The 11,765-nt window shown below is 48.1% G+C and overlaps 1 protein-coding gene across 1 annotated transcript; it reads right to left on the bottom strand.

Annotated features, from left to right (window-relative positions):
• Positions 1 to 339: 339 nt before the first annotated feature.
• Positions 340 to 1,304, bottom strand: J7T54_004001 (uncharacterized protein; the record flags this gene model as incomplete). Its single annotated transcript, XM_051510650.1, has 2 exons — positions 340 to 869; positions 1,058 to 1,304. 2 exons carry the CDS (start codon positions 1,302 to 1,304, stop codon positions 340 to 342), a joined length of 777 nt encoding a protein of 258 aa, XP_051358470.1.
• Between the last annotated feature and the right edge of the window lie 10,461 nt (positions 1,305 to 11,765).

Raw genomic sequence — 11,765 nt, 5'->3', positions numbered from 1 at the left:
TCATCCTCCTCGCGATCCGGCCGGGCGACGAGGTGCTGAGCATTGAACCTGCATTCGTCGCCACAAACGTCGCCGTGCACAATGTCAGAGCGGAATAACTGATCGCTTTGTTTCGGGGGCCGTGATCAGGACCGGCTATTCGTACGAGTGAGTTTCGTACGAATCATGAGGACTATGTGACTAATCAAGGACCGGCTCTTCGTCCGACCATGATTCGTACGAATTCTAGGTGAGCAGGGTGACTGATCAAGGACTGGCTCTTCACATGAGCTTCACTACATAAATACTATATCGACTGGCAACCCAATTGGAGATATCAACCCGTGTTACCGCGATTGCCTAGTCTTTCTCGACCTGGTCCTTGAGGTCGTGCCCGTCAGCTTCGTAGCGCGTTTTGAGCGCCCCAACTGCTATTCGTAGTAGCATAGGTGGCTGGTCGAGTAACTGTGTATGCTGGAACTCCTGGCCCTGGATCGACTTGCCGTAATCGTACCGAAACACGCCGTCCTGTTTGTGTTCGCCAGAGCGACTGCTGACCACAATGTCACCCAGGCGCACGTCACTTTTACGGCTCGGGGCGCCGCCACCGATGCCGACCAGGAGCCCGACGCGAATGTTGGGGAAGCTGTGGAGCATGTCCCTGGCTACGGTCACTGCCGTTGTGGTGCCCGACTCGCCGTCGGGGAGCGACGCCATCACGACGTTGTGGCGGCCCATCCGCCCCAGCACGTAGACATTATTGTCGTGCGGGGCTGTATACTCAGGAGGATCATGTCGCTCGTCAAGGAACTGCTGCGCGGCCACGGACTCTGTGGAGATGGCTGAGAGCCAGCCGACCGTGTACCTTTTAGGGTCGGACATGACGATGGCTGGTCAGCAGACGTATCGGAGCCACCATTCGTGGTCGCGGGGGTACATGCAGGACCCAGTATCGCGCCCTCTCTACCTTGGCTCCAACGACATGCAATATCACCCTTCGTTCACCCAATGGCCGCTGATCTTCACGCACGTCAGTCTGAAAAGTCTGGAAGAACAGATAAGCATAATTAGGTCCTACCATTCGGCTGATTTGAAGCTCGGTCCCCGTCGTGAGCCGCGTATCGCCCCAGGATGGCCTTGGCCACAGATGCAGCCGTGGCTGCCGCAAAGTCTTGCCAGGCCTTGTCCTTGTGGCTATCGGCATAGTCACAGACGACTTTCACAACAATACAAGGGACTTCAGCCCAGGCCCCTGCGCCTTCCATCTCGAAGTCAATGAGGTTTTGTTTGGCGGCGATTCGATCACGTTCTTCCCCGCTCTTCATCACTGTGTTGCCTGAGCCGATTCGACCCACGTAGATCTCTGGCCTGAAATCGTCGTCGCGGGCATGATGCTCTCTCACCACTAGGTGAGCTGAACCACACCTGGTGTCGGCACACGACGCCTTGGAGGCTGCCTCGTAGAAGGCGCCCGAGCCATCGGCACACAAGTCACACGAGTCCCAGTATTTGTGAATATGGTCCCGGGAATATAGTCGGTCTTCAGTCGTCCCAGGATATCGGTAATTGGCTCGCCGTCGCTTGTCCCTAGTTACTTTCTGCAAGTGCTTCAGATGCCCCGAAGCCTCAGCCTGAAGCCGCTCCCTCATCAGCTCTGTTTCAAAGACGGCAAGGAGACCTCGGATGTCTCTGTTGGCTCTCGCAAGGCTGTCTTCGACCGTATTCTTCACAGCAAAATGTCCAGTACACAACCTACCATAGTCGTATTGGGTGATGGACTTGCTCACTACCACGTCGCCTAGAAATGCCTGACTGCCACCAATGTAAGGGACCCCTCCACATATGCCGACAAGGAGAGCGAGCCTTAACCCAACATAGCTCGATCGCAAGCTAGCCGTTGCAGCCGCGGCGCTACTAGTACCCTTATTCGGAAGAACAGCTAAAACAAGGATGGTCTCCGATGCGACCGGCGATGTAGGTATTCGTGTCGCCATCTGCTCAGCCGTAGGGATCGCGCACCTCGTCCCAAAACTGGTCGAAGAGTAAGGTGACGGCATCGGCCTCGCGAGGTAGAGCGCAAATAATATTACTAGGTCGCTAGCGGCGTCGTCAAGCCGACTCAAATTAAGTTTTTGGCTCGTGTGGCACGATTGGTGCGAACCGGGAAGGTCGCCTTGTGGACAAAGCTTGGCAAGCCGAACGCTTGATCAGACACCTGCAGCGCTAGCGCATTCGCCTTGATCTATTTGAACCTATGGCCCACACGCGTGTTGGCAGAGATTAAGCATTCTGCCTTGGTGACGTATACTTCGCTCGAGGGTTTGTGCTTGTATGTGCTTCGCGGATCTTTGCAATGAGTGAGTCAGGCACTTATGGCGATGCACCACGCCTATTACCGGGCGTGGTCTTATTCCACTCTGACGCTGTCTGTGAAGTAGAGTTGTTCACCTATCGCTCCTGTCCAGACATTTCTAACACCCTTCTAAAGGCACGTGAAGATATACGACAGGTCTATTCCATCAATGGTCCTGCTATCGACATATGAAGTGGGCGCCTGTGCGCCGACTTCGTGCCTACATTCACTAGAGTGCTGTAAGAGTTTCCTCTATTATTGTGGCCTAGTGCTGAAGACCCTATGGTGTGCGTCTCCAAGCCCCGGGTTATTATATGCACGCCGTCAGCCCTCTCGTTATGGCATCCAGATTCGGCCTTCGATGTTAGCGCCTTTGTACACCACCTATTGAATCACCTAGATACGGCTATTCGAAGCGGGCTTATATTTAGGCCAAACTTACATAAGCTACGGCATAGGGTATGCAAACGCTAGTCAAACATATAGTTATTGCTTGACAGCTGCTGGCGCTATATACGAAAAGGTTAGCGGGACTGACCGGCTGGACGGGCAAAGTTAAAAGGCAATCTAAGTAATATAACTAATAAGAGCGCATTGGCTGTACCTTTTCGTATGCTTCGGGGTGCCTGCGCTAGCGATGTTCCGGGTCGGCAGCTAAGCGCCCGTCTACTTTAAGATCGTGTACTTACCGCCTAGCACCAGGCAAGTTATCCTTAGAATTCCTTAGCGAAGACTCTTAGTAAATACGGCAGAAAGTATCTGGGATTGCTTGCACCTACGCCTTCTTCGTTATACGGATAAAATTGCCTCTACAACCTCAGCCACCGAGTTAAGAGGCCTTAAAATTGGCGGCATCGGTAGTGGAACGCCGACTAGCTTCTTCCTAGAGCACACCGTCTGAACTTTAAACATGGCATGGACTCTAATAGCTGGTAGCATAGCCTACCAATGGACCTATCACGGCTCGGACGAAACAACCTAAATATGACACCTTCCGATCTAGATGGAGACGGTTATAGCTACCTCTGGAAAGTAGACGTGGAGTTCCTACTATAGATCCTGCGTGCGCGACGTTAGTGCCTCTGTTTCAGCGCTGGTGGTGTTGTTCACGGCTGTAGCGGAAGTAGTCGCTACGGGTATAATCGCGCTTTGTATAGTATTGCTAAATAGATCCCTCTTGGCCCCTTTCCCTCCCCTTCCCTTATCGATTTCCCCCTATACTATACTGCTATCTTTTCTGGAACTATTTTTTCTCGCCTCAGCGCAGTATATACCAACCTCTTGTTCCGTCTCTCATCTGTCATTTGTCACTGGGTACTTTTCCTTTACGAACTGCTTCGCGCTATATATCACCCTTTACGCAAGCCGCTTTTGGATCGCGGACGTTTGCCTGGCTTCCACGCCACTTTCTGGTAACTACACTGACGAGTACGTGTCGCATAGTAAACAAAGGCAATATAGGGCTTGATTAAGGACGATATCCAGGCGACCGGCATTCAAAGCGACACACTCTATCTACTAGTACCATAGACGTAGACGCGGCAAGTTAAAACACAGAACCCTAACGGATTGTCTCGGTACACGAAGAAATAGTGCTCCTAAAGGGCGTTAAGATAGATATATCGGGTGTGAACTTCCCTCGAACAAACTCGGACGACGTGGCAAACCTGTCTATAAGCTCTTTAGCTAGCACAGCGGCCGTTTCCACACCAGTCTTCTAGTCTAGCAGACTTAATTCATCCCCGAACGAGACCAGACCTATAGGAATTAGATCGTCTTATACCCTATAAGCGGAACGAATATCCATAGAGTCACTAACTTCCGGAACACGGCCTACGGAAAGCAAGGAGTCGTACAGCGCCAAAAGAAGTACTAGCAAATCGATTACGGAAATAAATTTCATAATTAGACCGCCTATCACCAAGGCCACTCTATCGGACCTTGACGAGGCGCGTATTAAACGAAACTCGAAACTACGCCACAATATTAACTTCGACCCCGATTTATATTTTCGACCTAATATCCTAGGCGATAGGGGTAAGGCAAGGTAGGAGCACTCACGGGCGTTTTAGAGGGCTCTAATAGAACAGCTAAGCATATTTGTCGACGAGAACCGACGGTCCGAGTTTATAGAGCGCTATGCGTATAGCGATAAGTGGTGTCTGCCCCTGCTCTTACGGACTATTAAGGATATTATAGAGACGCTCGTGCCGGTATAAGACCGTAGTCTTATAGAGGAGGCGCTGAATATAAGCTTGCTAATATAGTAATTCTATAAAGGCATGCTGAATCTGGAAGGAATAGCCGAGTGGTTAGTAGGTGTGCTTAAGACGTATTATACCCCTATGCGTGACGGGGAGGTTAATAATATATTAGCACGTTTCCGTATTAGAAGTCGCGAAGGCAACGTGGAACAACTAGTCATAGGTATATGCGAGCTTTTGAGTGTGCTCGAGTATATGAAACTAGACTTGGCTAACCACTATCTTCGCTAGATACGGCCTGCTTTTATCACGGAGACGGTTTATTACGAGCAGCGCAGAGTCAGCAAGGAGATTATAACATACAGGCTGGACATAGGACGGTTAAAGTTATAGTATCGTCGCGCATAGCTTAAGTACGCCCATAAGTGCACTAAAGGCTTTAGCGATATATCTATCTTTTTCCGTGCTATTGCGCGCCTCGTGCGACCTTCTCGCGCGCAGGAAGAAGATACGATTCCGCCCGAGACCTTCCACTACGATAAGGACAGGCTGCTACGTATTCGTAATAACGTTCTCGACGCTGTGAATATTGTTATCTGTATGCGTGTCTACGAATATGTCCTACGCATTCTCGGCGAGCGCTAAGGCGAGACAGAGACAAATAACTTATACGTATCCTTGGTCGCTATCCTCTAGTCGACATCCGCTACTATCGATTAAGCTAAGCGCTAGGCGGAGGCTGTCCCTTATATAGCCGTTGAGATTTTCCGCCATACTAAAGCCCTATCCTATATGCTCGCTATGGTCGATTCCGCACTTAGCGAAGTCCTTTCTAACCCCCACGACGAACTCTTCGTGGAAGTAGAGGCCGACTATCACCGGCGTCTTTTAATAGACCCTTATAACCGCGTTTGGGAATACAAGGGGATAAGCAGCTAGAGCCTATATATAGCCGCCGTAGAGAGAAGAATACCTACTAGCGGCAATATGCCCCGCGACTTTTATAAACGCCTGCGAGACGGTATAGATAGTAGCGTTAGTGTTCTGGCTATTAGGTTGGCACACGTCGGTATTTTACACTAGAGGGTCTGGGCGGACCTGGCGTATCGCGGCGAGTGATACTCTTTTCTCCTCTTTCGATACTGAGAATTTTCTTATTAGGGCCTGTCTACGAATTTCGGTTACTCGTTTTAGTCGAAACAAATATACGTATATCTCATGAGCAATCTTCAACACCACAGTTGCATTCGATTCGAAGTAGTAGCGAGGAAGATTGAGGACCCCTGTGATTGCCAAAAGGCCACTTCAAGGTTAAAGTCATATTTCAGAAAGCCAGACCAGGGGAAGGGCTGTTATAGGTCCGATGTTACCGAAGTAACGGCCGAGTAAGGAGGACGGCGTATTTTACTTAATAAGAAGGAAGGCCTAAACGGACTTAGCCTTTTGACTTTATATACACTAGTAATATAAACCCTAACCCTGAAGATTTATAGGAAGACTCGAGAGTGAATATGTCGTGGTGATGCTTATGTGCGAACGCGCTTATAGAAGCGGCGTACGGCACGTCTTAGTTGCCATCCAAAACGGGGAACCTAATGCTCCACGCTGGTTAATTCTTTGACCAGCCTACTAACTCAGCCGTACTATTATAGACGGAGCAGTAAACACAAAATGTGTCTTTTTTATCGATTGCCTCTTTAGCTTGGTCGGTTTACGCCGAGAATTTAGGTTACGGCTGCCAAAGTGATGCGATCGGAAACATGACTAAGCAACAAGACTCCACGTTAGGCCAATGAACGCAGGGTTCAACTTGACTGGTCAGCTTATCTCGCACAATGATTGGTCAACTCAAAACCCATCCTGCGTCAACCAAAAGCGGCTGATTTGAAGCGGCTGATTTGGCGCTGCTGTTGCTCAACCCATGTGATGAGGTGGATTGCTTGTCAGTCACGCTCGGCTAAACCGAGGACAATCCGGAGATGGCCTGCAACCACTGGCCAGTCCCGAAACTGTCCAGCTCATCTCATCATCATCACTCTGTAATGGTCAAATAGCGAAGAAAAAGGAACGGCTAAGGCACATCTTTCCTTCCTCTGTACATATTGACAACCATTCTGGCCTGATGGCAAAGGGTCGATGAAAACAGCCCGTATTGACGCAATCGACACGGCGATCAGCAAGTACGGCCATTCACTTCAGTTTGATGTGATAGTAGTTGCTAATTCCGAATAGAGCGTTTAATAACCGCGGCCTTTCTGATGTGAACATTCGTCTTGGCACTTTTGATCTACCCGCTCATAGCCTTGTTTTAGTAGCTCAAAGTCAGTACTTCGAGAAAATCCTCGGCAGTGAATGCAAAGAGGGTCTCTCGAGGGAGATCACATTCAGTGAAGGAAGTTTGCAAGCGTATTGGAGGGTTTTGAGTATCTTTATACTAAGGAGTATTCTAAAGACCCTTGCCCAACGCTCGATGCGCAAGGTGGGACTGAGAGTTCTGACGCGACACTAGGAATTGGCTAATTCGCAATCAGATGATGATGAGTTGTCTAAGGATCTCCGTGTGCACAGCCTAGCGGATAAGGGCCGTCCACCTGTGTCCGGCTTTGCTTCCATCATCAACAATCGGACCAGGGTGCTTCTCACAGGTTCCATAATCGGAAGGGTGTGGTTGATGGGATTTGTTTGGCATCCAGTTATGGCCAGGGTACAGTACCTGATGCGTTGTCTACCACTTGCGCTTTCGCGTCTTTATGTGCAAAGGCGTGGCAGCCACAAGCGAATGGCCGGTACAGGCCCGAAGGTTGGTGCGCCGGCTGGCTTTCACCAACCGAGCCCTGGTAGAATGCTTCATCTCCCAACTTCGCGGTTCATTGTGGCCGAGAAGCATCTATGCTCGGCCACCGCGCGTGAGACGCTGGTCCAAGGTCGCAGATGTCGCAGCGGGATTTTGACGAGGCTATATTTTTCTCTTTCATACACCCAGTCAAACCTAAAATCGTAGAACATGACCATTAAGCGCTTTGATCAGATGGGTGAATCTCCGGCAGTCAATCCTTGTCGTCAGAGCCGTGCAAGACTGGGAACGATGGCGACACGCTATCGACCGCGAACCAATTACCGAGAGTAAACGGCTAGAGTAGATGTGCGAAGTAAGTATAAAGTCGCGCGCTGCCCTATTGTCCTACTATTTCTACCCATTACTTACCTCTCATCATCCACTCGATAGATTACCCAAGAGTCATGAGCGAGTCCGATATTTCGCTTCAACGCCTCTGTGCAGCACTACCCCATTTTACAGAAGGAGTTTTAAACTACCTCTCGGGCTCAGAAGCCGCATGTTTTCTCGCCGCACTCAACATCTTGGGGGATAAAGAATGGAAGCGTACGAGGGATTAATTCGTTTCCTTACTTCGAGACGTGCCTGAACATTCCCCTTGGATCGAGGGTTTGGTGAGCAAAGGACACAAAGTGTTCTTAGTCGGCCGCGACGTGACTATCTGGAAGAAACGACTCGAAGATCCTGTCGGATATTGGAAAGAACATTCTGACCCTTGGGACGAGGAACCCCTTAAAATCTGGATAGCGGTTAGGATTGTTACTGATATGTTCAAGAAGCCATTAACCTCTCATGGACTTCAAAACCGCTATTATCATTCCTATGGCACCGATGTCAACGGCAACATTATCACCGAAATCCCCAAATAACGTTTCGGTAGATATATACTAAGACGTAATATTCTCCCAGTCTCTGAAGACGTCCAGCCTATATAAAGCGTGGCGTGGAGGAGATCGACGAAGCCCAATCTCAACAATATTAGGGTTGTATAGGCAGACTTCCCTGATAGCTTAGAACACTCTACCCCTTACGTTAGGGTATGCCCTATTTAAGGAAATTCCCGAAGGACAAACGATGCTATGAACGGTAACCATTATCGATAAAATCACAGCTGTCTTCTACTTCCACTAGGAGCCGTCTGTGAGATCTCACCTATTCGAAAACTCTGCCCTTCTATGCTAAATATTGATTTAGGTGACGGGAAGCTTTAGGAATGCGAGGTTATTGATCCCTAAATCGAGGTAGTGTGAAAAATAAGTTTGCTCTTCTTATCGAGTTCTCGTGCTACGGGGCGCAAGATGATCTAACTCGACCTCTTGGTTTGGATGTGTGTCGCACTTTGCAGGGTATTCTATTATAGATGGTAACTATCATGAATAGATCAGTATTCTCTCAGTACCATGTCACGTATCGAAGCGGCGAACTATGATCAACCAGGCCGCAAGGTAAGTAGCGATCTGGACCGGGCACTTGGACGGCATGAGAGCGCCTCGATTGGTGGGCGGATCGGACATGATATCTAGACGATCCCTGGGTCTTAGGTGGGTGCTTGAGCAAGTGTGTTACGGTCCAGTTTTTCCCCTATATGCAACTATTACGCCTGAATTGATCGCTCGTCATTCGATCAACACCTGATCTTTTTGCCCATGGCGCAACGGCTTAGGTGTAGGCATTACAAATCCTTCATCGCTTATACTCTCACTTAAACTTCGTTCTGCTAGTCCAGCTCTCTATCTCGGAGAGAATCCCACAATGATCAACGAAATACTACTAATAGAGTCAAGAATCATTGCGTTAAAGCCTTAGTAGGCCGCATTCGAGCTTTGTGCGAATCTTGGGTATTCCGTAACGAGCTGGTACCAAGGGATCGTTAGAGATGATAAGCTTTCTCATAATTACCATGGTGCCTGCATCAATACTTTTGCTTCTTTACCTGTTTCCATGGATAATTGGGTACTGGTGGAAAGGAAAGAGGGCATCCTCTATCAACCTGCTGACTTCGTCTGGAAACCTTAGTACCCACGAATGGCTTCGGAAACTTGAAAACACTCCCTTTTTATGAGCCGAAATCTGGCCGTGACCGACCGTGCCGGGGACTATATTCCAGTTACGGTGTAGAGTCGCCGAGCGCACATCTGAGGGCTTTTAGCCGACTTCCATATGGCATGGTTTACGGAGAAAGAAATGGGTGAATGAACTTGCTGCTCCGCCCAGAAATGACTCTCGCAAAACCCAAACTTATTTGAAGAGATTTTGCCGTGCTTGCATTTCAGGTCGAAAGACTCCGTGAGCGCCATGACGCTGCTTAGAAGCTAGGATTAACCCCGTCTCGGATGCTGAAGACAATCTTAAGTCTTGGTCGAATCAGCTATGGTTAGAAACGAAGACTACGAAAGGTATATAGACTTGGAGAGGAGTTTTTGTATTTCTATTAATTACTCTTGCTTTACTCGCTTATTGGTGGTACTACCATATAAGGTAATCTCCTGACTAACCTTCCCTTTTAATAAACTTTGAGGAATATTATTAAGCTGTTGAGAGGTAGTAGCTGGTACTAGAATCTCTTGCCGGTTAACGAGACTATCTGCATATATACCTGCGCCAGATACTTCGCTATCGCTAGGAGAGGCAGTCCTCGACCTATTAAATATCGTCTCAAAACCACGTAGCCTCCTAGACCAACGTTACTCCTCCTGTCCTCTATTTTTAGGTATTATAAGGTATCTTTAGGCTATTTCCTGTAGCTCCTTAAAGCTAACGGCATCCTAAAGTAAGCGGTCCTCGTGAATTTTTAATACTCGTGGAAATCGTAGAGTATAGTACCTAGTGTTCGCGGGCTTATTAAAGCCAGCCCCGACCACTTCTACTATAAACGGATACTTGAATAGGTCCATAGGCTGTAATTTTCGTGCGGGCTCGACGAAGATATCGAACTCCTCTATACAGGCGGTGAATGGTACCCGGCCGAAGTAGCTATAGCGATTAAGGTATGTGATATTCTCTTTCGAGATACTATGTCTATTAATTATATCAATAATACGGAATCTCGGCTTTGTATCGAAGCGGCGCACTTCGTCCTTATTTTTAATATAGCCGATATAGAATAACGTCCACTATAGCTTACTGACATTAAGTTCGAACTCGTTAGTCATATCGCGACGTCCGCTAATAAGAACGAAGTCTGCGGTATCACCTAGGCCCGGAATATAATCCTTCTTAAGCTTGATATATGATTCATGTCCACAGAATGAGAAGTAGGGGCTGTCGTAACCTTTGAGTATAAACCCTTCCTATCGCTAGGTGATAGCTCGAGCGAATGCGTCGTAGAGTCGTTCTTCGGTATTAATAAAGGAGAAGTCGATAATCTCGCGGGAACCGATGCTAGCACGGCCTAGAATATAACGAACTAGAGATTATAGCAGCCGTCTCCGTTTATTATAAGTCTCTAAGCCGTAGATAATATTATCTAGTAATAGAATATCGTAGAATATGATTATTAGATACTCCCTCGCTCCGATAGGCGAATCTCCGGCAGTTCTAATATATCGGCTAGATCGTTTTACGTACCTGCGTATTTAGTGGAATAGCTCGATTCTTTCGCCTTTACCGTTCTATACCAGTAGCTCGCCCTTAAGAATAGACCGCTTCTAGATCTTGCAGTCTGTTATGTCAAGTTCGAGGCTGTGCCGCAGTGCCTATTGGATTCTAATACGGTTATTTGTCGAGTCTCTTCTACTCTTGGAGAAAATTCGAATATTGGCTCCTAGTTTTTAAAGGTCGATATAAATTTAGTAATATTCTCCGTTATACTTTCTCTCCACGCTTATCCGTCTCGACCCAGCTAACTGGCAATAGTGTCTGATACTCCTTGCCTTTTTATATACCGTACGCCTAGTTATTATCCTAACCTACGGCGCGAATTCTCTTTTAGTGACTTCTAAAAGCTTGCCACAAGCCAAAGAAGGCTGGATAGACATATTCCGAATACTCGGTTTGTCGAGGAGCTCTATAGTTACTAGGATCGAATTCTGGAAGCGTAGGAGACCAGGCAGGAGAACATGAAATCTGCTCATGACTAGCGTCTCTGGAACGCAGGCTGGGCTATAATTTTTCGATAGCATCCGAATCGTCCATTTGGCCTCGGAGCTTCGCAGGACTCGGAACACTTTCGTGAGCAAGGCATCTGCGGTTATCAATCGGCCATGCTTTGATGTAACTCTTTGTCGAAGGCTATCGGCAGAAAAAGGTGGAAAAAGGAATTCCATACAAAGTAAGGCTCCTCTTCAAGCTTCTGAACCCCGAGTCTAACTCGAAAGGTATGAAGATGGTGATGAACAACAGCTCAGAAGAGAAGGAAGATGATGAGTTCTCTATCTGAAGAACATGCTGATGC

Source organism: Emericellopsis cladophorae, assembly GCF_022114955.1.
Source record: "Emericellopsis cladophorae strain MUM 19.33 chromosome Unknown NODE_152_length_11765_cov_112_583162, whole genome shotgun sequence".
Lineage (NCBI taxonomy): Eukaryota > Fungi > Ascomycota > Sordariomycetes > Hypocreales > Bionectriaceae > Emericellopsis > Emericellopsis cladophorae.
This window is presented reverse-complemented; position numbering and strand designations above follow the sequence as displayed.